Here is a 27,142-nt window from a genome sequence, read left to right on the forward strand (position 1 = left end):
AGTCTCCGGTTGATGGGCAATTGGGATGTTTCCAAGTTTTAGTTATTACAGACTGAGCTACTGTGAATATGGGTACACATATATCGCTGTGGTAGGACTCTTTTAATTATTTTGGGAAGATACCCAGTGGGGGAATAGCTGTGTCAAATGAGACCTCTAATCTCCACACTGATTTTCACAGGGGTTGCACCAGTCTACAGGCCCACCAACAGTGGGGAAGGGTTCCTTTTTGCCCACAACACTGCCAACATTTGTTACTAGTTGATTTCTTGATAGCAGAACTCTTTCTGGTGAGATAGACATTATTTATAACATAATAGAATAAAACATTCAAAAGGTGGGGTAGAACATCAAATATTCCATGAATAAACTTTATATAATATGCATTTATTGTTTTTAATAAGATCTAAAAAATGTCAATGCCATGAGATAATATGAGTTAGCTAAGTATGAGTTAGTTATGATAATAAGTAAGATAATGAGTATGAGTTCCGACTTGAAAAGGTAGCATTGTTAAGATATAAAGAGAAATAAAGTAAGAGTGAGGTGAAATATGTGATGTACATTATGGAGTTTAAAATACATCATAAAGAACAGAATCACAACAGTCTCAGACTGAATAAGTAGCTAAAGAACAAACTCCCAGAAGTCTCCCAGGGCTCAGAAGTTAAGATTGAGAGATGATGATACAGATAAACCTCTCCAGTTAGAAATCAGAAACAAAAAGCTACTTATAGGTAACTGTTCTTTTGAATAACAGGCAATGGTAGTTACACTAAGGGAAATGGTGAAAACTCTGAAATATAAACAGCAAACTTGGGAAAGTTATATTTAATTTAAACATTCAAATAATGATTACAGTGTTACATTATCCTTATAGTGCAAGAAAAAACATTGAAGGAAGATAAAAGAAAAACAGAGATGGACATAAAGCTTTCTAGCCTTAAAATTCTCATCTGTACTAATAATAGATAATAATAAAACATCATAAATATGCAGGGAAGAAAAGATAATAACCATAGAATTGGACACCTTGCTAAGTTGCCATTCACATGTGAAATCAAACCAGAGCTCTTTTGCTTTGGAAGAACTGACAAAATGCAAAAAAGAAAAGTTAAGATAAAGAGATTAAACAAATTTTAAAATTCAAGAACAATATAAATATTGATGGTATAAAGAATGAGAAATTTAGAGATACTTATAACTAAACGGATGCACATTGAGGTGATACTCTTAAGTGAAATAAATAGGACACAAATGTATAAATATTGAATAGTTTCTTTAGTGTGAGTAACTGAAAGTATAAATAAGGGTTAAAAGGTATATAGACAATGTGAAATAGGAAGAAAAGGTGCAACAAGAAGGGGAAGTGGGAAGGGTAGCAGAAAAGAATGAAGGGAATGGAATTAATATGAGAAAATGAAAAAAATGGAAACAAAGTCTTTGTAGATAGGGAGGGTTAGGGGCATTGAAGGGAGGGCAGGGGAATGGGGAGAAATAAGAACCAAGATGGATTACGTAAAGGTGCAAATGTCCAATGGTGAATTTCATTTTATTGTGTACTTTAAATGTAACAAGAAAATTAATTTTAAAAAAGAAAAGATATTGATGGTAAGCATTAAGATAATTTAAACAATGCTATAAATATGACACAATAAAATCCTTAAACAACACAAATTCTAATAATTTTTTAATAAAGGTGCAATATAGTATAAAATTTGAAAAATTAATATAATAGTTCAGTTTCTGTTTATACAAAACATAGACCCTAGTCACAGGTCATGTTGTGTGTGTGTGTGTGTGTGTGTGTGTGTGTTCTCCAGGCGAGTTTGAAACTAGTAGAGTAGGCAGACAATTTGCAAAATGCTGAGCAGGAGCTGATTCTGCAGTATTGAGGCAGAATTTCATCTTCCTCAGGGAAATTTCAGGTTTGCTTCAAGTTCTTCTAGCTGATTGATAAGGCCTACATTATTAAGGGCAAACCCTCTTACTGAAAATCAACTCATTGTGTGAACCACATTTATGAAATACTTCCACAGTAATACTTAGATAAAAGCTTGCTTAAATAATTGGACATTATAGCCTAACAATATCATTAACCATCACATTCAGTGTTCTTTGATAAAAATCTGACTATACCCAAGGGAAGGAAACTGGAGATAGCACATAAAGAGTGACATAGGGAATTAATACAAATTAATTATAATATAAATTTAAAATAGGAAATATACCTTCAGATCATCAGTGGGTTTAGAAAAAAGAAAAAAAAAGACATCACAGGAAAACAGGAAGTGTGAAGAAAATAAAATAAGAGAGCAAAACAACAAAAAGTTTGTAAAAATAAAACAGAAGTAATGAAACTGCCAGTTATAGAAAAAAATTTAAAATTACCCCATAAAGGAAAATTGATATAAAAATTGATATAAAATGTAATATTATTTTTAGCTAGGAGAAAATTAAAACCATTTCTTAAAAATGTAAAGCTAATACTGCATAAATTAAATAATATAAATTTAAGAAAAAAAGGAAAGCGCCTCAAAATTATTAACAAAAAAGACACACACAAAAAAACTATTTAATAGGCCAGGAAGGACAATTAAGAAAAATTATAATATCAGTAAAAGGAAAAATATAGAACACTATTCAGAGGCATAAAAAGAGATGAATAAATAGCAATGCATTATATAAACTGAAAGTTTAGTATTTTAAAGATGTCATAATCAATGCAACTTTAATTACAAGCGAAATATATGCATTAGCATTCAGTCATCAACTCTAAGTTGTTTGGAAAAATAAACACTTGGAGTTAGCCAAAAATTAGCAGTATTTTTTTTTTTAGAAATATAAACTATATCTTTACTGTGAAGAAAGTAATGGAACATTGGCAGAAAAACTGAAAAGAATATCTAGAAATAAATCTAAGTATCTTCTGCTACATTAGAATTTGAATAAATTAACATTTCATTTTAGTTGTAAACATGCTAAAATATTTGGTAAATATTTTGGAAAAATATTAAAATTAGATTTTCATTGTATGCATTATACTAAATCAAACTATAGATTGATTCATTTTAAATGTAAGATGGGTGTTGTGGTTGCCACCTGTAATCCCAACACTCAGGAGGCTGAGGCAGGAGGATTGCCTTGATTTAAAGGCCAGATTGAACTACATAGTCAGACCCTGTCCCCATGCCCTTACCCCCCCAAAATTAAAAAAAAATTCAAATGTAAAAATATCATAAGAGTATTTGAAGAAAGTATAGGTAAATATATAAAAAATTAGGGAAGTCTTCTGATCATAATGAGGAAGACAAAACACCAAGAAATCATAACACTAAGACATGATAGATTGTTCATAAAAAAAAACACAGAAGAAAACAGGTATAGAAGGACCTTATTTCAACCTGATGAAAACCATTCATGATAAAGCTACTGCCAACATCATATTACATGGAAAAAACTGAAAGGATTCCCTCTAAAATTGGGAATGAGACAAGGATGGCTATCATCACCACTCCTGTTTAGCACAGTCCTTGAAACATTAGCCAGAGCAAGTAGGCAAGAGAAAGAAATAAAAGGGATACATATAGGAAAGGGAAAAGTCAAATTATCATTATTCCCATTATACTATACATAGAAGACCTGAAAAAAAATCATCAAAAAACTCTTAGAAATAATAATCAAATTCAGTAATGTAGCAGGATACAAAATTAATAGACTTCTTGTACACTAATAATAAACCCACTGAGAAAGAAATTAGAGAAGAGATATAGTAGCACCAAGACAAGTTAAATACTTAAGAATAAAGGTAAAGGAGTGAAAGATATCTACAGTGGAACCTATAGTACTATCATAGTAGCACCAAGAGAAGTTAAATACTTAAGAATAAAGGTAAAGGAGTGAAAGATATCTACAGTGGAACCTATAGTACTCTGAAAATTGATACTACAGAGGACATCAGAAAATGGAAAGATATCCTCTGTTCCTAGGTAGGCAGAACCAATATAGTAAAACCGTCCATACTTCCAAAATTTATATACAGATTTAACACAATCTCAATAAAAATTTCAGTGACATTCTGCACAGAAGTGGCAAAAACAATCCTCAAATTCATATTGAACCAAAAGAGGCCCAGAGTTGCAAAAACATCCTTGTTAAAAATAGCAAAACGGGAGGAATCACCTGGACCTGAAATTATATTACAAAGCTATTGAGATAAAAACAGCATGGTATTGGCACAGAAATAGATATGAAAACCAACAAAATAGAACAGAGGATACAGAAACAACCCTTAGTACATTCACCTACTCGATCATTGACAAAGTTGCCAAAGACATACAGAAGAGGACAGATAGCCTATTTAATAAATGGTGTTGGGAAAACTGGCAACCACATGCAGAAGATTGAATCTACATCTGTATCTTTCACCATATACTAAACTAAAATAAAAATGGATCAGAAAACTAATGTTAAAACAAATATTTAGTTCTGTTGATGGTTTCTTTTGCAGTGCAGAAGCATTTTAATAAGATGAGATCCCAGTTATTGATATTTTTTGCTAGTTCCCATGCTACTGAAGATTTGTTCATAAAGTTTTCCTATGCCAATGTTTTCAAGAGTTCTGCCTTACTTATCTTCCAGCAAATCTAGTGACTCTTTTAATATTTAGATCTTTAATCCACTTGGATTTTAGTTTAGTGCATGGTGAAAGATAAGGGTCTAGTTTTAATCTTTGGCAAATTGAAATCCAGTTTTACCAACACCATTTATTAAAGAGGCTATCTTGCCTCTAGTGAGGAAGGTTGGGTCTTTTGTCAAAGATGAGGTAGCTGAGTACATCTGGAGTTGTTTCTGTATCTTCCAATCTATTCCACTAATCCTCAGGTCTGTTTCTTTGCCCCTATCATGCTGTTTTAGTATAATTTCAAAGTGGGAATTGTTATACCCGCTGCCATGCCTCTGTTGGCTAGGAAGGCTTTAGCTATTCTAGGTCTCTTCTGGTTTGAAATGAATTTTTGGATTACTTTTTCTAGTTCTGTGAAATATACTGTTGGAATTTCAATCAGCATTGCATTGAATCTGTATAGCAGTTTTGGTAGTACAGCTATTTTCCCTATGTTGATTCTTCCTACCCAGGAGCAGGGGATATCTTTCTATTTTCTTATATCCTCTTCAATCTCTTTTTTCAGAGTGCTGTAGTTTTCAGTGTAGAGTTCTTATGCTTCTTTTGTTAGATTGATTTCTAGATATTTCATTTCTTTTGGATGCTATTGTGAAAGGAACTGTTTCCCTAATTTTTCTCTCAGTGAGCCTGTTATTTGTGTACAAGAAGGCTACTGATTTTTGAGTGTTGACCTTGTATCCAGCAACTCTGCTAAAAGTGTCAATTAAGTCTAGAAGTCTTTTGGTGGAATTTTTTGGGTCTTCAATGTAGAGTATCATATCATCAGCAAATAATGACAGTTTAACTTCTTCCTTTCCTATCTACGTGTGGGAAAAAATTTTTATCAGCTGCTCCCCAGAAAAAGGAATATATAAAGAACTCAAAAAATCAGCCCCCCCAAATATAAAGACCCAATTCAAAAATGGGCATCTGAAATGAACAGACATTTCTCAGACAAAAAAGTAAAAGCAAAGAAGTAAATATATGAAAAAATGTTCCACATCACTGGTCATTTGAGAGATGCATATGAAAACAACACTGAGATTCCACCTCAACCCACAAAGAATGGCTGCTATCAAGAAGTCAACCAATAACAAATGTTGGTGGGGTTGTGGGAAGAAAGGAACCCTCCTCCATTGTTGGTGGAAGTGCAGACTGGTGCAACAACTATGGAAATCAAAGTGGAGATACCTCAAAGAGCTGGGACTAGAGGTTCCATTTGACCCAGCCATCTGTCTACTGGGTATCTTTCCAAAAGATTTAAAAGAATCATATCACAGTGATATATGTGCACCTATGTTTTTAGCGGCACAGTTTGTAATACCTAAAACTTGGGAATAGCCTATTTGCCCATCAGTTGGAGACTGGATGAAGAAGATGTGGTTTTTCTGTAAAATGGAATATTACTTATCCATAAAGAATGAGAAATTAGAGTCATTCATAGGAAAGTGGATACGTTTTGAGGATATACTCCTAAGTGAAATAAAGAAGTCACATGTGTAAATACTGAATAGTTTCTCTGGTGTGAAAAACTGTACTAGTACACAAGATCTTAATGAGATAATTAACAATTTGAAATAGGAAGAAAAGGGCTAAAGGTGTAGGGAAAGTGGAAAGGGTAGGGGAAAGGAAATAAGGGAAAAGAAAAAAAGAGAAAATGAAAAAATGGAAATAAAGTATTTGTAAATAGGGAAGGGAGGGGGTGTAAAGGCAGGGCAGGGATAAGGGGAAATATGAGAACCAAGAACTGTCATGTAAAGGTACAAGATCCCAATGATAAATGTAACTGCACTGTATGCCTAAAATGTACCAATAAACTCAATGAGAAAAAAAAAAAACCAGAAAAAACAAATATTTAATCTGCCAGAAGACAAGATAGGTAAAACTCTTGACCAAATAGACATAGGCAAGCACTTTCTGAACAAATCCCCAGTTGCACAGGAAATAGTTCTGAGCATTACCAAATGAGATCATATTAAATTAAAAGAAACAGCTGAGTGAAAAGACCACCTCCAGATAGGGAAACATTTTTTGCCAGTATCTCTTTGGACAGAGGCCTATGTTAGACCACTGAATATAAAATACCTAATTCAAAAATGGGTAAGTTAAATGAATAGACATTTCACAGAGGAAAAAAAAAGTACAAATAGCCAATTAATACATGCTGAAATGCTCAATATCACTGGCCAATAGAGAAATGTAAATTATAACAACATTAAGATTCCATCTTCCTCCAGAAAGAATGGCCATTATCAAGAAATACTAGAGAGGGCAAAGAGAAAAAGAAACCTTTCTACCTATTGATAGGACTGTGAAACCACTATGGAAATCAATGTGGAGATTCCTCAAAAATTTGAAACTAAAAATTTCACTCCATTAATTTCATTTAATTCTCACCCTAGACATCTTCCAGAAAGATTTAAAGATATCATACCCATCTTTATAGCAGCACAATTCATGATAGCTTAATCTTGGAAACAGCCTGTATGTCCATCAGCAGATGACTGCATAAAGAAAATGTTGTATTTACACACAATGGAATGCTACTCTGGCATAAAGAAAGCTAAATGAGTCATTTCTGGAAAAATGAATGCACCTTGAGACATAATATTAAGTGTGGTAAATCAGGCACACAAACTTCAATATCACACGATTTATCTTACATGAGAAAAACCTGAATAAAGAAAAACAGATAATAGGGAATCCTGAGATAGGTCTTTCTCAAATAGGAAGGGGATCAAATGATGGAGCAAGAGGGGAAGAAAAAGAGATCAACAGGGGTAAAAAAGGAATAAGATGTGTCATGTCCAGGTACCAACTCTACTCAGGGAATTTAAACACATACAATAAATATGTACAAAAAAGAAAAAAAAGGAAGGGTATCAAGAGATATGTGGCGGGGGGGCAAGGGAAGGGGTAAAATCCAAAATTAAAACCTATTATGTATATGTTCCAACTCCCTGCAAGGATTGTAAATATTATATATTATGCGCATGCACTAATAAATAAAAATAAATAATATATCTGACAGTATGAAATGTAGTATTTTTGAACGTTAATTCCAAAATGTAAGAAAAAATAATAAACCAAAAAGAATTTGCACATATCATGGTACAGATGGAGGACTAATATTTTTAATATTCTGAAAACTCAGGAACAAAAAAAGATATGAGCTCACCAGAAATATCTCTAAAGAGTTTCAATATGTGAGTTCCAAAAGAAGATGTACATCTGACTAGTATATAGAAAAAAAATGTTTTTTTGCTAGAATTGAAATAAATGTTATTTAAAATAGAAATGAATACCACTGTAAAACCTAAGGTGGTAAAAATATAGAAGAATTTGAGCTGACAAATGTAAGGAGATAAAGACATTAAGGCTAGAACTAATATTACACAGTATCCTAGTATCTCTGTGTGACTATCTGTGGATAGGAAATATCTAGAAGGATGTACAGCAGGAAGTATCATCTTGGTGAGATACTAGGAAGCTGGTTTAATGTGCTTTTTCTCTATAAAGAATTGTTTATAGAGTTGATGTTACTTTTGTAGTTATTTTAAACAATCAACACAACTTTCATGAATGCATAATCTATGTCAAACACTGAGCTATGATCTCAAGATGCAATACCAAGTAAAAATTGACATGATCCCTTTCCTCAGATATCAATCATAAGCATCAAGTATAAAATTACAAATAAATATATTTGTATATATATGATAAATTCTATGAAGAATTGTTAGATGGATTCTGAAAACATATGCATTTGGTAATTGGGGCCATGAGGGAAGTTAGAGAAAGCTTTGCTAAGGAATGATTTCAGAAGTGGAGACTGAAAGACGAAGGGGTATTAGTGAAGAAAAGTTGGGTGTGTGGAAAGCGTGCTCTGGTAAAGCAAACATCTTTTACTCATTCATCAAATATGAGGAATGCTTCTCTTGAGAGAGGTCTGGCTGTAACACTAGAGACATAAAAGCCAATAAGAAAGGATTACTGTCTTCTAAATCTTGCTAGATCTTGCATCTTAATGGGGAGGGTGAGAGTGTGAGAGAGAGAGAGAGAGAGAGAGAGAGAGAGAGAGAACAAGCAAGCACAAGAATTTAAACAATATATCTGCAGAGATCTTGCTAGATCTTGCATCTTAATGGGGAGGGTGAGAGTGTGAGAGAGAGAAAGAGAGAGAGAGAGAGAGAGAGAGAGAACAAGCAAGCACAAGAATTTAAACAATATATCTGCAGATAATACTATATGTTAGTGAGGACATCAGTAGGAGGGTAGGATTAAATATAGCTGGTGTGGAGAATGTGAGACTGGATGAACAGGAAATATCTCTCTGAGGAAGGGAAATTTGAGCTGAGATCTGTCTGTGTCATGTGAATGGAAAAAAGTGTATCATGAAGAAGGACATACTCTGCTGCTACTAATGTGACTGTGGAGGGTGGAAAGTGCATGAAGGAGATCAGTATTGGCAGAACGGAGTGAGAAGAGAGTAGAGATAGTTAGTGTGCAGGGTCAAGTCCCACAGGCATCCTCGTTCAGGTAGGAGAGGTCAAAGAGAAAATCTCTGCATGTTTTATGTAGGTAAATAATGAAATACAACTTGTACTTAAGAGATAATTCTGGCTTTGTAGATATTAAAACAAGAAGACAAGGGCAGAGTTGGGATGTCAGGAGACCGATTAAGGCTGGAAATGATGGTAGCTGCCAAAGTAGAGGAGGTGGAGAAAGTGGGTAGAGAGAAGGATGTGCCGATGACCATATGCTGAGGTGCAAGAAGAGGGCTGCCCATGTTCCCATAGTGCAGCCTTGTGGGTGGTGGAAAAATAAGCAAAGTGGAGAAGATTGGGAGATGAACAGGTTTGTTGTGGTAGAAAGTAGCAAGGACATGCTAAATTGAAGGCACCAAGCAGAGATGTCATGAAGGCAATTAGACACATAACTCTAGGACTCTGAGTGAAAAGGGCCGCGAGTCATCCTGGAAGTGGCTGATGTCACTAACAGGAAGGCGGAGATGGAGGGGAAATTTAGAGCCTTGGAATGAGCTTGGGGCTACTCTAAACTTTTAGATTGTAAAGGAGAGAAGGAGTCAGTGTAGGAGATTATGAAGAAGCAGGGTCTTGGAGGTGGTTCTGTGGCGAGAAGGAGATAGCCAAGGGGCTGGACCCATTCTTTTGTGCTCCAGACAATGCTGCCACTCAATGCCCTGAAAAATCATACTTAAGGGTAAGGATTGGGGAGGTACCAGGGCCACTGCTGATAGTCTCCAGTCCCTTTAACACCAGTGGGCCAATTCTATAGTTCTTCCTGGAAATGACAGAAAAGTCACAGAAGCAGCAGTTTGGGGCCCCGACCTTTAGTGAAAGTGTGGAAATTGCTAGCACTTCTGCTGTGACAGTACAAGTGTCCTAGATGATTTGCTCTAGAAGACAAGGGCCCTGATATCCTGGGATTCAACAGAGACCTATCCTAGATGGCTTCACCTTGGGGCCACAGCAGAGAGTGCTGCTCTGCAAATGACCCTGTTCCAAAGTTCTGGAACAGGTCAAGAAATGCAGGAAACTGCACATGTGCAGATGGCTCCTCCTCTGTATAAGTAACTCCCTCAACCTCCTCTCCTCCTGCCCAGAGGGTTAGGCCAGCACTTTGCACCCTCTTGGCAGCCTAAGTCCTCCTAACAAAGGTTTTATTGGGGTGGGCCTGTTTTCTGGTGTGATTCTCATTTCTGGTACAATGGGCTGAGTGGGCTGCCCTGAAATGGCTCGGAATGGTAGCCACAGGGGTAATTCACCCTGAAGAGTTCCACAGACCCAGACACCCCTGGTGACTTTGGCAAGTGAAAGCCTTGGCCAAGGGCTAGGGAAGGTCCCTTGAGGCATCCACAGGAGGCCCAAGGCTGAAGCTGAAGTGAAGCCTTGAGCAGTCCCCTTCCCCAGCTGCCAGCAGAGGCTCAATGCCAAGGCTTCAGGCTGGAAGAGAAGCCCTGGGTTGAAACTAGAGGGAGGTGTCATGCATCGCTCTAGAGGTAGCACAAAATGTGGTAGGCTTCAGAAAAATGCAAAGAACCTACCAGCCTGGGCTGCAGCGGAGCTGATGGGGCGGCTGGAAGCTGAGGAAGTGGTGGGAGAGAGAACCTATAATGCTAAGAACTATAACACTAAGAGCTGGAGCACCCAGAGCTGCGAATCTCAGGCACTCAGGGCTTAGCGCTATGCACAAGGCTGGGAGTCATTGACACTCAGTTACCAGCCACCAACATCAAGGGAGCAGCCCTATGGCAATTTGTGATTTCCATCCAAATGGATGAAAGGACTGTAAGGGAGAATGGAGAGAATGCCTTGGTAGTTGAATGGAGAGCAGGAGCTGAGCATGGTAGGGACTTGCTGGGGGTTAAGGCCAATATTCTTTGATGATATCAAAAGTTTTAATTTATTACTGTAAGATAGATATATGGGAGGGGTTTATTAGAAAAATTAAACACAAGAGTGGAGACTGAGAAGAATCTTGATGTGACATCTGCAAGCTAAGGAACTAGGGAAGTTGGTGATTTGACTTATTTCAAGTCAGAAAGGCTCAAATCCCCAGAAAGCTTGTGTAACTTTCAGCCCAGTGCTCTAAGTCTGAGAGCCCTAGAGACTAAGGGTCAAATGTCAGAGTTCAAAGCCAAAGATCCTGGAGTTCTGATGTCCAGGGGAAGGGGAAGAGAGAAAGGGAGAGAAGAAGCACCTGGAATTCTGGTAATCAAGGGCAGGAGAAGGGTGTCCCAGCTTCAACAGAGACAAAACACCTTTCCATTGCTCTTATTCTCATCTAGCCCCCAAGAGAGTCCATGAGACACATTCACACTGAAGGTAGATCTTCTCCTCACAGTCTACTGATTTATACATCAGTCTCTTCTGGAAACAGCCTCAGAGATACACCCAGAAATTATGCTTTAGCAGATTTCTAGGTGTCACTTAGCCCAGATGAGTTGAAACTTAAAATTAACCAGACACGTTGGGTGCGAGGTACTTTCTTGGTGTTTGGCTTATTTCAACACATGGGTTATCATTCACTAGAAGAGAAAGAAGCCTAGGGGAAAAGACCGTGAGTTCAGATATGGTCATGTACAGAGTAAGGTTCCTCTGTGATACCCAAAAGGATCTGTGAAGTAAGCGCTTCTAATAGGGATCAATAGGAAACTTTAATTATAATTAAAAGGTTAGCAAGATGGAATTTGGCAGGAGCCATGTGAATGGATTTTTCTTATAAGAATGTGTTAAAAACCTCATTCAGAGTTTGACCTACAGGCTAATTTTGAAAGAGATTCAATTTTATTAATTAAAACTACCCATAGTCATTAACTAGCTACCACTTATTGAGTTCTTATCCTTGAAATTTGCTATGTCACGCCTCTATCAAGAATTTTACATACCTTATCTCATTTAAATCTCTCAGTACTGTAAGTTAGGTATTATCTGCATTTTATGGATAGGAAAACTGGGGATAGAGAATTTAAATGAAGTTTTCAAATTAAAGGGTAGAAGTTCTTGTGGTTTAATTTTTCCCTAGTTTGTCTAATTCTACTCCTTCTGTTGTACGCATTACAACTATTATAAAGATTTCTTCCATCTTCCTACAGGAACAGTATCTTCATGAGATTATGTAGATGATGTGTACTTATGTGAGCAGTATAATGGTTTTATGAATATGCTGTCCATTTAAACATTTAAAAATGATTTAAGATTCACAGGAAGTTTTGAATATAGTTCTCCTATACCATGTGCTCAGCATTCACTAATGATAACATCTTGCAGAACCACAGAACAGCAAATCTGGCAAGTTGATATTGATTACTTGCCTTTCCAAGCTATGCTTTGAGCATTCTCCTGAATCCTTCCTTAGGTTAGATCAATTTAATAATTCTTTATAATATATTGTGGAGATATTTCATTTACTTGGACCTCTTCATAAATTTCACGACTGTAATTAGACATACAAATTTATTTGTATATAATCGATTTGTTTTGTAAATAATATCAGCGTGAGAATTTCAGAGGAAATATTTCACGTTAACTTTATGAGCTTGCATGCATTTCTTCACCTGTCAGCCAAAGTAAACAGCAAACATTGTGGAAAAAACCTTTCTTTTTGTTCTGTTACATATAAATTTGTCTCTAAATTACTGTTTATTGCAATTAATGTTTACTGTTTGTTTTAGTTGACCTTGAAGCTGACAGATTAGCAACAATTTTGGATTGTTTTATACTATGAATAAGTGAAGGCTTTTGTCTCAAGCTTCAAATGTATTGTCCTACCAAGAGAAAGGTGACAAGTGTAACACTTTTTTGCAAAGGTTCTTATTTTTGCTGATCCTGTGTCTTATTTATCTTTCCAAGAAAGAAAGTGGGTAAGGCATTATTCAGTTTTTATTTTGTTATCCTGTTTCTAAAGTGACTTATTTACTCCTTTATTTTATTTTTTAAATTGACAAAGTAAAAAAATATATATAACATATGAAATCATATTTTGAAATATGTATATTTATACATTATAGAATAGATAATTGAGCTAATTCACACATGCATTACCTCAAATACTTATTGTCTTGTGGTGAGGACTGTTCAAATCCACTTGTCAAGCTATTTTAAGCATACAGTACGTTGTTATTAACTATAATCATCATCATGCATAGCAGAAATTGAAATTATTCTTCCTGACTAAAATTTTATATCCTTTGACAAATATTTCTCCAATTACTCAACCATTCTATTCTCTGCTTCCATGAGGTCAACATTTGTAGATTCACTATATGGGTGAGATTAGGTAGTCTTCACCTTTTTTGTACCTGGTATATTTTATTTAATTTAGCATCATGCTTTATCCATTCATCATTTGAGACATTTAAATTGTTTACATTTTCTGGACATTTAGATGAGCTATGTTGAACATGGCAGCCGCCTCTCTCTCTCTCTCTCTCTCTCCCTCTCTCCTCCCTCTTTCTCCCTTTTTTACTCCCCATCCCTCCCTTGCCCTCCTCTTTTCTCCTCTTCTCTCTTTCCTCTCCTCTCTTCCCTTTCTCACTGGGGATCAACTCCAGGGCCTCATATATTTTAGGCAAGTTCTCTACTGCTGTGATACATCACCATCCCAGATAACTCCTGAATGTACTGATTGCATCTCCCTTGTATAAATACTCAGTAGTGGGATTTCTGAACCATATGGTAGTGTTATTTTTTTGAATTTCTTTCATATTATTTTTATATGGCTGTACTAATTTACATTGTGATCAACAGTGTACAAGCATTCTTTTCTTTGTATCCTTATCATCACTTGTCATATCTATTTTATAACTGCCATTCTAACAGCTGCGAGGTATTTCATGGGATTTATAAATGTAGTCTGTTATTTACAAGGAAAATAACTCTAAAATGAAGAACAAATCCAGCCTTTTTAAACCTCACCCTTTTCCTTAGGACCTCGCCCTTTAATTTGAACATCATCATTGAGAATGTCTCTTCCAATAGCCTTTGTATCAATCCGATGTATTCCTCATATATATTGTGTTTCAATTATTTCTCAGTCTTCTCTTCTCTGCTACATTCTCACTTGAGTATAACATACCTGGCTTCTATACTAACCTTACTACTGGTTCCAAAAATATTTAATAAATGAAATTTTGGATTAGAATCAGAATCTTTGCTTTTCCTTTTAATCTATAGACATCCTACTTATCCTTAAAGATTCCATCACATCCTTTACAGGGCTTTCACCCTCCCCTCCAGCACAAATTTCTCTACTATCAAAACCACTATAACATATGGTTTTATTATTTATAATTTTAGTAACAACATGTTTCATAGTATATGTGAATTTTTATCCCAGTTTCTGGAACAAAGTAAGCTGCATATAAGGTAGCTAGTATAGTAGCCAGGATTCTTTTAGTTGAAGGTAAGAGTAAAATAAACCTTTTCATTCCATTTGGGAGATTGTATTAGGCCCTCTTCTTTACTCCCAAATACTGCCATTTGTATTTCTCCACTTCAACTTCATTTTCTCTAATGGTTTCCTTACTCTTGTAGGCTCCAGTGTTGTTGAACATTTCCGAGTTTCACCACCATAGAAGAAAACATTATCCTCCACTCATTCCAGGAGAGGGATTTTGACAAACATGTCTAACCTTTGAGAAGGATTTATGTAACTATAACCTAGGCTTCTCATTTAAGTAGTATGGTGGATGGAGGGATCCGTTCGCAGGGAGGTATTATCAGTTTTCTGGAATGAGGGAGAAGAGAGGTCAATAGACAAATAATTGATATTTACAATAGCAATTAATGTTGTCCCTATCATTTTAACATCATTACAAAATTCAATTTCTTCAATATCCAGCATAGTCTAGTGAAGTCTGAGAGTCTTCATTGTGTTTCAGTTTCACTGACAGAATTTTTATTTTTTTATTTGGCTTTAAAAGTTTTTATTTTATTCAGACATATTTGCAGTACATGATAATTACATTCACCGTGGAGAGTTGGTACATGTACATAACACATCTTCTTTTTTAATCCCACTCTCATTCCTCCCTAGAGAGTTAGAAAATACCACATTACAATGTTAGTAGAGTTCAGAAGCCTGTGGCTTTCCCAGTTTCTTGGGGAAAAACACTGTAGAATCTGTCCAGAAGTTAGTGGCCATTCTTATTTTTTGAGAGAAAGACATCTGAGGCTGTGGCCAAAAGCAGTTATTACAATTGAAATCGCCCAGACTTTAGTTTAAAAATTTAAATTGTAGCTGTTTATATAAGAATGTTTTATACATGGTTGTAAGAACTTCTAAATCAAATTTGCATTTTTTATTCTTTATAACTAAAGAAGTATTATACTTTGATAAGCATTATACTTTCTCTGAACTGGGCCCAATATTAATGCTAAAATAAAGGAGATTGTGCTAATTATTGTGTTCATTATTTAAAAAGTTATCTTTTAGGAGACTTCCACAGTGATTATTCCTAATTTCCTCCCTGTTTTCATATGATTTCCATGTAGGTTTTTAAAATTCATTATTTTAGGTATGTTTTGCTCACAACTTGCAAGTTTCTCCTCTTCCCTGTAGCTATAGGACTCTCATTAGTATTCATCAGAAGCATGGTATACAGCTGGAATTCTTTATTCATATAGGCATTATTAGGATTTCTTGAAATGACTGAAGGGTAACCATACTAGTAGAAGGCGGGGACTAGGAGTAATGTGCATTAAAATTTAAAGAAAACTCGGGCAATGATACTGGGACCACAGTTTTCTCTGAAGTTAACACTGTTACTGTGTGGAACGTAGAATCCTCATATTTTAGGAGAATGGATAAACAAATATTCATGAACCTGTTAGGTTTTGAAAGTCTTAATGGAAAAAAGTCAGATTACACTTGCTATGCTTTGGGTTTGGAGGTCCCCTTGAAGTCTCATGTGTTTAGGGGTGGCTTTTTCAATGGTGGCTGAATCTAGAGTATGTTATGCTGGGACGAAGGGCATGTGATTACTAAACAGTATACTGATTGGTTTAGCACTGCCCTAATCCCGGTAGTCTGGATAAAATAAAAGGGGTAGAAAGACGCTGTTAAAGCTCTCTTGTTTTTGTTGTCTTCCACCGTGTTGAATCGTTGCCCCTCTGCCACATGCCACCCTGTTTTGGAGCTAGCCAATTATGGACCAAAACTTCTTCACACTGTGAGCTAAATAAACCTTTCATTCTTTGACTTTGGGTGTTGGCTATTTTGTCTCAGCAATGAGAGAAGAGTAACTAAGATGACACACATTCATAATTTCAGTATAAAGTTTGGAATAATAATTTCAACAATTCCTTTTGCTCTTTCCTTCACATACTGGTAGGTATTTTTGAGTGTGTATAGTATATGGTTAGATTCATTAAACTTTAAATAACAATATCAAAGTTGGATAGTTATAGAAGACAAGAGTACAAAAACAGTCACAAGTCACTAGTATTTATTTTGTCAAAATTTTGCTGGAATAGAAAATGTTAGGCATTCAGACTCCTTCAAAAGACTTCTTGAAACAAAGTAAATCAAATTGGTTTTTAAGAATGAGAAGAGGAGAGTGTATAAATTCATCTAACTACAGCATGGGTGAGGTTTCACTTTTTTCCTAATTTACATTAAGATATATTTAATAATGTATGTTCTGTGGATTTTGACATATGTATAATGATATATACCTCCCTTATGCATTGTAAAAACTCTCCGAATTCCATATCAGGAATTTTGATCTCACTTAAAAGGATGTTGTCAGAATATTACAGTGAACTAAGGAGAACCAAAATGCTAGAGTAGTGATCAGCAACAAAATATAGCTTCTTTGGGACCTGGAATCTAGACACCCAGAAAATAACAAGTTGACAATAATGAAAAAAAGAAGTAGATCTCTAGAAATCAAAAGGGAACTGATAGGAAAATTAGAACCTGTAGGGAAGTAGGAGTAATGGACTCTAGGAGGGGAGGTGGATAGAGAAAGAGAGAAGAGAGAGGTGCTTCCAGAGGGGCAGATAGGTGGGGGAACCTGTCTTTTCACAAGGTAATTTCCAAGGGTTGGGAGACACAGGGAGAAAGAACAGACCAGTCCAGCAGTACTAGCCCCCCAACCCCCAAAGCCCATGGCTATTATAAACTGCAAAAAGGGCTTGGTGTTTTACTTCAAAAGTAACTCCCTCTACATGGTAGGCCACAGTTGGAGAAGGAAGTTAGGACAATACCTGCTATACTGCCAGTGTTTAATCATGTGCCGTTTTGAGAAAGAGTTGATTATATAAGGATAAGCCTCAGGACAACCTAAAACATTCAGTTTCCAATTTTACCCTCACACAGTGATTGGGTGATAGACAACTACAGGAGACAGCAATGGAGAAGGTGTGTGCTAGACATGGACCCCTGAGAAATTTACATGGAACACCCCTGAGCCCAGCATGTGTGGCTTTCAGAAGTGGCTGTGTCTGAAAGTGCTGGCATTAATTACAACAGTCTGCTTGAACCCTTGCCTTGCTTCCTACATCTAGGACAGGTTAGAAGTGTGACTGCTTTCCCATCTACTAACGTGGGCAATCACACACCTCAGTTTGTACATTTTCCATGGTTTGGGGGTACAGACAGAGCAACCTCAGGAAGAGAAGGGCACTCAACAGACCGACAGGCCCTAAAACTAGGCAGAGAAAACTATGACTTGCTAGATTACAAAATAGCAGTTTCCAGAAAAGAGCCACTCAAAAATAGAGAAAAACATTTTTTCTGGGGCTAATTTTTTTCTTTTTTCTTTCCTTTTTTTGAAGTTTGGGAAATTTATTTTACATTTTTCCATTTTCTTATTTTTTCCTCTTCCATTTTTCATTTAATATTTAAATTTTTTCATTTTCTTTCTTTTAAAAAATTTTTTCTATTACCCTTATCTAATTCTATTAATTTTTTCTGCTTCATTTTTCTCTTCTCCTTCTCATCTTGTATTGCTTAATTTTTCTAGTTTTTTCTTTATTCTCCCATCTCTCACTCTATCTTATTAGTATGACAATTAAATTTACTATTTAAATAGTTAACTCTATATTATTACTGTTGAATTCTTGTCTGTTGTTAGAGGAGCTATAGTTGTCCTTTTAGTAGAGATTTACTATATGTCCCTATATGGTTTGTCTTACGCGTTTGTACTATATTTATAGATCTTTTTTATGGTTAAGGGTGGTACATTATTGGTTGTTCTGGTGTGTAAACATCCAATTTGTCTTTGATGGTATTACTGTTGCTGATTTATTTGTTATTGTCAGGGTGGCATAGTTGTTGTATTAATAGATATCCACAATATCTTTGTGTCATTGATAATACTGTGGTTGATTCTCAGACAACTGGTACTGAGCCAACTACACTGCATCCTCCCCTTAAGAATTAATGGTGGTGATCAGATTTTGGGGCAGAGGAAAAGTACAGTCAAGCCCAGAGTACCTTACTGAAAAGCAGACACTACAAAGAGATCTCCATACTAGCAAAAAACAAAACAAAACAAAACAAAACAAATTTTGCCCACAAACTTCAGCAGAAAATGAAACAAGCAAACCAAAATGGAAACATGAAAAAGCAAGGAAACAAAATGCTTGCAGAAACTTTCAGTTCACCCAGAGATTATGCATGGGGCATTGAAGGGGAGAAAATCAATAGCCACAAAGCTGAATTATCTGAAAAAATAACAGAGAAGGTAAAAAAAAAATCTAGATCAATAAAATGGTTGGCAAGCTACAAAAAGATATAACTAAACGATAATGGACTTAATAAAATGATCAGTGAGTTTATAGAAGGCACTAATAAAAAGCTAGAAGAGCTAAAAAAAGTGACACAAACCATGAATGACCAGGTTAGCAAAGAATTAGATTGCATAACAAGGTCACAAAGCAAAATCTAGGAATTAATTTTTTTTTCTGAAGTTATGGGCATCAGAAATGGCCAATGTGAGCATAGTGTCAGTGCTAGAAATGTTTTCAGGGACAATTGTTCAGACACCTTAAAAACAACAAGAAAACATGAAAAATGGATTCAATAGCTGCTTGATGACACAATGATGAGTAATATAAGATTTCTTTAAATTAATGAAAAATCAGAAGATAGCAAAAGTGGTATAAAAGACATGTTCATAGATATAATAGCAGAAAACTTTCCAAATATAGGGAAATAAATAAATGTTCAGATAAGTGAGGTGTATAGAAATGAAAATAGCCATAATCAAATGAGAACTTCATCACAATAGTAGTTAAAAATCCCAGAAGTCTAACACGAGGACAGAATATTAAAAATTGCTAAGAAGAAAACAACAAATCACTTATAAAGATAAATCAATTAGAATTACAGCAGACCTCTGATCACAAAACTTAAAGGCTAGAGAAGATTGGAGTGAAATATTTCAAGTGCTAAACAAAAACAAATCCCAACCCAAACTTAAATATAACATCAATAGGGAAACAAGTTTTTTTTTCCCATGACAAAGAACACCTTAAGAAGTGCACAATCAATTAACCAGCACTGCAAAAACAGTTCTCAAGGGTGCCCTAGAAAGTGGCAATGAAGCCAACAATCCCTCTAATAGAATGAATGTTCTGGGTAGGTTGAGCACATAAGCAGAAAGAGGGGAAAAGAGGAAATCTGTGACAGGAAAATAATGCAATAACAGGGAAAGAGCAACACCTTTCAGTATTAACTCTCAATGTGAATGGTCTCAATTCCTCAAATACAAGACACTGATTGACAGAATGGATCAAAAACTAATCCTAGTGATATTCACATTTAATTAAAAATCATACTTAATAAAACATTTACAGATTAAAAGTCAAAAGATACAAAGTAATTCCATGTACTAGAAGCCCAAAAGAAAGCAGGAATAGCTATACTATTTTCAGATAAAGTAGGCTTCAACAAAAACTGATTAGAAGAGGCTAAGAAAGTAATTATATATTTGCTAAGGGAACAATTTAACAAGAAGATATATGCAAAAAACACTGCCACACCCAACTTTATAAATAATAAGTTTATAAATAACATTAGACATGAAAAAATACAATAAATAGCATTATTTATACTGGGGGACCTCAATGTTCCATGATCAAAAATGGACAGATCAAGCTAAGAAAAAATGAACAAAAATATCAGAGTTGAACCAAATAGAAATTATGCAAATGCATATAAATTAAATACTCTTCTGCTTACTTACAAATACACAGTAATAAATGAGTCACAGAAGAAACCAAAGAAGAAATTAATTTTTGGAATCAAACAATAATGCAAGTAAATCATGCTAGTACTTATGAGACAAAATAAAAAAAAGTTTTAAGAAGAAATTTTATAGCTGTGAATGTGCACATTAGAAAAACAGGGCAAGGCCAAATTACCATCCTAATAATGTACTTCCAAGGCCTAGAAAAACAAGAAAAATCTAAAAGCAAATCTGGAATAAGGAAGGAAATTATAAGGCTCAAAGCACATATTAGTGAACTTGTGACTAAAGCAAAATACAAAGAAGAAATGAATTGAAGATCTTTGAAAGAATAAACAAAACAGACAAAACCTTAGCCAATTTTACCAAAAGAGAAAAGACCCAAATCATGCAGTTAGAAATGAATAGGCTGAAATCTCAATGGACAACCCCAAAATCCACAATATTATTAGCTACTATTTTTGAGAACATGTACTTCAATAAATTGGAGAATTCAGATAAAATGGATAGATTCCTAGATACGTATAAATTATGAAAACTAAACCAAGAAGACACAAAATCCCTGAATAATCCAATAACAGGCAGTGAAATTGAAGCAGTGATAAACTACCAACTAAACAAAGCACAGGACCTGATGATTTTCTAGTGAATTCCACAAGAACATTAAAGAAGAGCTGATGCTAATACTCCTCAAACTCTTTAATAAAACTGAAAGAGAAAGAGTACTCTCACAGTTATTCCTGGAAGGTAATACCCAATTCTAAAGCCAGAGAAAAGACTAATCAAAACAGAAAACTACAAGCAGTCTCTTTAAAAAGCATATACACAAAAATCCTTAACATGATATTGGCAAACAGAGTGCAACAAATCATCAAAAAGATCATATATCCTGACTAGTAAGCTTCATCCCAAGGATGGAGGGAAGTTTCAACATGCACAAATCAATAAATGTAAACAGAAGTAAAGACAAAAATCATTTTATCATCTCAAAAGACACAGAAAAAGCCTTTGACAAAATCTAACATCCATTCATGATAAAAGCCCTAACAAAAGGGGCATAGCTCCACATTATCTCAGTATGAGAAAAGCCATTTATAACAAAACAATGGCCAATATCACATTAAATGGAGAAAAGCTGAAACCTTTTTCTCTAAAATCAGGAGGAAAGGATTCCACCATCATCACTCCTATTCAGTATGATTCTCCATACATTTTCTAGAACAATCAGACAAGAGAAAGAAATAAAAAGGTGTATGTGCTGGAAAAGCAGAAGTCAAATTATCATTATTTGAATATGAAGTGATCCTCTACATAGAAGACTCCCCAAAAATCCCACCAAAAACTCTAGAAATTAATCACCAAATTCAGTATTGTAGCAGAATACAAAATCAACACACAAAAATCAGTAACATTTCTGTGTACCAATAATGAACTCACTGAGAAAGAAATTAAGAAAACAATAACATTCTTAATAGCATCAAAAAATTAAATACTTATGAATTAACCTAACCAATGAAGTGAAAGACCTATCCAACAAAAATTGCAGTACTCTCAAAGAGGAGATCAAAGAATATCAGAAAATGGAAAGAAATTCCCTCTTCCTAGATAGGCAGAACAAATATTGTCAAAATGACCATATTTCCAAAACTGATATTCATATTTAATGAAATCTCCAATAAAAATACCACTAGCGTTTGTCATATAACTAGAGAATACAATCCTAAAACTCTTATGGAACCAGAAGAAATCCAGAATAGCAAAAGCTATCTGGGGCAACAAGAGCAAATCAGGAGCCACCAAGATCCCAGGCTTCATGTTGCAAGACAAAGCCATAGAGATAAAACCAGCATGGTGCTAAAAAAAAAAAAAAAAAAAAGACATGTGGATCAATGAAATAGAATATTAAATACAGAAATAACTCTCATCACATTCACTTTTCTAATCTTTGACAAAGAGACCAAAAGCATATGCTGGAGGAAAGATCACTTTTTTAATAAATAACAAATGGTGCTGGGAAAATTGGTTATGTTCAAGCAAAAGATTCAATTTAAACCAATATATCTCACCATGTACTACATTAAAATAAAAATGAACCAAAGATAGCAATATTAAAACAGAAACAGTCTTCTGGAAGATAAAATTGGCAAAACTCTTGAAGATATAGGCATAGGCAAGGATTTTCTGAACAGAATCCTAAATGTGTGAAGAATCAATGAATGGGATCATAAAGAATCAAAAAGCTTCTGCACAGCAAAGGAAACAACCAGCAAAATGAAGAGGCAATGGGGCAATATTGCCATTCAATACTTTGGCAAAGGAACACCATTTAGAATATATAAAGAACTTGAAAAAAAATAGACCTCAAACATAAAAGACCCACTCAAAAGATGGGTAACAGCAATGAATGGGCACTTCATAAATTGCCAATAAATACATGAAAAAATACGTTTAACATCTCTGGCCACAAAAGAAATGCAAGTTAAAACAGCACTCAGATTCTACTTTACCACAGAAAGTATGACCATCCTCAAGAAATCATACAATAGTAAATGTTGGTGAGGCTGCAGGGAAAAAGGAACCCTTCTACATTTTTGATGGGAATGTCAACTAGTGCATCCATTACGGAAATTAGTATAGTGATTTCTCAAAAAACTAAAACTAAAAGTTCCATTTGAACCAGCTATTTCCCTTCTAGATATCATCATGTTACAATGATACATGCAGACCCATTTTTATAGAAGCACAACTCATAATAGCTCAATCTTGAAAGCAGCCTGTATGTCATTAATGGATGAATGGGTACATAAAATATGGCTTTTATACATAGTAGAGCACTACTCTGCCATGAAGAAGGATAAACTCAAGTCATTCCTGGGAAAATAGTTTCACCTTACAACCATAATATTAAGTGAGATAAATCAGACACACATTCTTAAGTCTTGCATGGTTTCTCTTATATAAGAAACCCAAAATATAACTATGGAGTAAAATTAAAGATAATAGGAGTTAGGTCTTTTGAAAAAGGGAAGGGGACTAAGAAATGGAGGGGAGAAGGAGAAGGGAAAGAAATAAAAAGCAGTATGATGTATTGCATACATGTTCCAGCTCTCCACAAGGAATGTAAACATTATGTATTGCAAACATGTACCAATAAAAAATAAAATAATATAAATATTATAGTGACAGTATCAAGAGGTTTATTGAACAATACAAATAATGAAATGACTATATGACGATACATGTTATAAAAAATGTTATAAAAAAGAAATCATTTCAGTTACACTGCTTATTGGATGGTGTGATTTTATAGTCATTGCTGTATTTTCTTTTTAAATATATCCTTTCTTGTTGTAATGTACTACCTGATAAGTTAGAAAATTTAGATTTTATTGAAAATCACTAATAGACTCATTATGTGAGTCTATGTTTAGTGTGAATTCTTTCTGTGTACTGTTTTCTATGCATGCATTGGTTTTATTTTAGAAACGGTATATTATTTCATATCGTGCTCTTTATTCAGCCCATCATGAACAAAATTCTTTGTAATTCAGGGATCTTCTACAATAAACTTTTAAGATGGCTGCAAAGTATTCCATTGTGTGGACCATAGACTTTTTAATTATTTCAAGGTTTTTCATAATATCATTGTGAAATATAAGAGTACCATTTTTCAAATTATTGGTTAGGAGGTGAAGAACTAAGAATCAAGCAAGATGATACTTAGTGGATTGAACTCTGGACTTGATCTGGAGTCTTTCTTTGTCCCAACTCAGTCTGGGACTCCATTCAATTGAATTTTACCATCTAACCTCTTTATATAATAGTTTATTTGTCTTTTCATTTAGCATTTGTGCTAAGACAGTGGTATCTTGGTCCACAAACTCAATTTGTTCCATGATTATGCGAAAGGTGGACATGTTTGTGTTTGTGTAGAGAAGATGGCCACTATTATGTTCCTCTCCTGATGCGGAGTTAAGGAATGGAAGCAAAATTTTGCATAGCATTTCTATTTGCAAACTGAATTGTCTATGAACAGAGGTGTTTGTGAACCAAGGCTTTACTGTATTCTCTTATTGAACTTCTTAGGAAGACATAGCAAATCAGGAACAGAGCTAAGAGTCTAAGATCTTTCATTAAAATTGTATCAATTTATAGTATTCTTTTTTATCTTTCTTTATTTCTCTAATGTTCAGCATACAGGTTCAAATTAATAACAGCCCTTGTTTCATAACAGGATCATTCCATTGCCCCATATATGACCATCTCATTCTCTAAACATATAGTAAACTTTCTTTTTACTAACAAAATCTGTTATAATTTCAATATAAATGGCATATAATTTATTTACTGGTATGTCTGTAGGACAGCTGCAGTCTCTAGTTTTCACCGGTGTCTTGTCATATACTCTGCATGGTGGAGTGATTTGCACATGGCCCTCTGCTTGGGTGAGCATTTATTGGTAGAAAGGATTCTGCTGTCAAAGCTTGCTAAGATTTGGGTATTGGCTAAATAGATAGGAAATTAAGGGCTACTGAAGTTGGTAGTGACTGAATGGAGAATAAAGCCATCATATTCGCTAGTTATAATGAGGCAACAGGGATAGACTGAACAGAAAATTTATTGACAGTGAATTAAAAAATGAATAAAACATGGTTTTATAACATGATAAAAGCGTAGTGCTTGGAAAGCTGCTCTTTAGTCCACACAATCAGGTTGGGATGTTAGCGGCACTATTTAAGTATTGTACCTTTCAGAAGAGGATATAAAACTGAGAGAAGTTCATTGACTTATAGTAATTGTCAGCTTCACACTTGGATCTGTATGATTGCAAAGATATTAGGCTTAACACATAATGATAAATTGTTCAGAAATGGCAATGTTAAGTCTTCAGAAAACATTAAAAAAGTTCTTTGGAAATGCCTTTATTTTTCAAATATTTTCCAAATGACGAAGGAAGATTGCTATTATAGAAATACATGTGAGGACGCATACACTGAACTCTAGAACTTTTACTGTTTCTGATTCCCTTGTCTTATATTTCCCAACTAATGGAATATCTTTATGATCCAAATGGCAATGTTAAGTCTTCAGAAAACATTAAAAAAGTTCTTTGGAAATGCCTTTATTTTTCAAATATTTTCCAAATGACGAAGGAAGATTGCTATTATAGAAATACATGTGAGGACGCATACACTGAACTCTAGAACTTTTACTGTTTCTGATTCCCTTGTCTTATATTTCCCAACTAATGGAATATCTTTATGATCCCTATAGTAGGACTATTGGCTATAGTGGACTTCTTTTCTCTTTCTGGAGTTAGTCAATGATCTGTGTTGCACTGTCAGTATATATATTTATCATCTTTTCACCTGTTACAGAATTATAGTAGAAGATGCAGTGGATTGGAAACCCCTTGACAAAATCGTCCTTAGTTCTTCTTCTTACGAGCCACACGAAGCAGAGGTCCTCACTGTGAAAGAGGTCAAGGGCCACCACATCCAGGTCCATGAGCGTCTTCAACACCGGCACATCGGTAAGACTTCGGTTTGCTGGGTTTGCTGGTTAGAAGAAGCGAGTGCACCACTAGTACCAAAGAGCCCAGAGATCTTGCATCTGGTTGCCATCAAGGGAAAAGGGCAACCTTACCAAAGCTCTGGGTTTATTCTAGTAGGTGTATCTTTTTTTTCTTCATTAATTAAAAAACAATTTTGATTAGTGTATGTTTGTGATGCATATTCAAGATATATGAATATAGGGAATCGATATGTATACATATTACATCTTGATACTTTTTACTTCCCTTTCCTCTTTCCTCCTTTTCATGTCACTCTATCCCCAGAGTCTTCACTTCTCCATAAAATCGATCTTTTGTTTTGCTCTTTTATTTTATTTTTATCTTCTCTTTTATTTTGCTTTTAAAATTATTTATACTTTGGTTTTCTCATATAAGAGAAAGCACACAATATTTAACCTTCTTTGTCATAAACTTTCACTCAGCATGTGGTGTGGTCTCAAGTGCACTGATTTTCTTACAAATGACTCATGCTCCTCTTTATGGGTGATATAATGTATATCACATTTTCTGCATCCATTCACATGCTTCCAAGATTTGATGATCACGAGCTGTGCTGCTGCAAAAGTGGGTACACTGTATGTATCAGGGTAAGATAATGTCTTTAACTATTTTATTACCTAATTTTTAAAGAGTAAATAGATATGAAGGTCTTAAAAATTCATTATGGCAAATCTAAGAGCAGAAGGCTTGATCATCTCACTCAAGGTCACTGGGCGATTTCTTGGCTGTGCTGGAATAAAACTCAGACACTGAGTTTCCAGTTCATTTCCTGGCATAGTGTATTATAAAATCCCTTAGAACATTGTAATTATTGTTAAAATGTAAAATAATTGTTGTTAAAATATATTATTATGTTAAATTACTGCTATTATTTCTGAAAATAAGGAAAATTTGAATGCCTTTTTATAAAATCAGATACTAAATATTTTATATCATATACTCAATGCAAATTTACTGTGCATAAATAGCAAATAAATATAATCTTCCCTGGACATCTAAATCAGTTATAGCTAAATGTAATGAATCTTAGAAGTAAATAGGGTTAGAGAATTGTTTTGCATGGGATATGTGCGAGGGGAGTGCATATTTTTTCTAGGACTCTCTACAGTTATTTCTACATCATAATTCAAGGATCAGAGAGCCGCCATACTTCCTGTTTTTTTTTTTTTTTTTTTTTTTTTTT

The 27,142-nt window shown here is 34.8% G+C and overlaps 1 protein-coding gene across 8 annotated transcripts in view; it reads left to right on the plus strand.

Annotated features, from left to right (window-relative positions):
* Pkhd1 (PKHD1 ciliary IPT domain containing fibrocystin/polyductin) overlaps nucleotides 1–27,142 on the plus strand; it is a 458,548-nt gene that overhangs the window by 299,485 nt on the left and 131,921 nt on the right. For all 8 annotated transcript variants that reach the window (XM_019208499.1, XM_010631095.1, XM_019208501.1 and 5 more), the window contains one exon: nucleotides 25,763–25,917. In XM_019208499.1, coding sequence (XP_019064044.1) covers nucleotides 25,763–25,917 — 155 coding nt within the window. The remainder of the gene's footprint in view (nucleotides 1–25,762; nucleotides 25,918–27,142) is intronic.

The sequence above is a fragment of the Fukomys damarensis genome, unplaced genomic scaffold (assembly GCF_012274545.1).
Source record: "Fukomys damarensis isolate Sample0158 unplaced genomic scaffold, DMR_v1.0_HiC HiC_scaffold_14, whole genome shotgun sequence".
NCBI classification, from domain to species: Eukaryota; Metazoa; Chordata; class Mammalia; order Rodentia; family Bathyergidae; genus Fukomys; species Fukomys damarensis.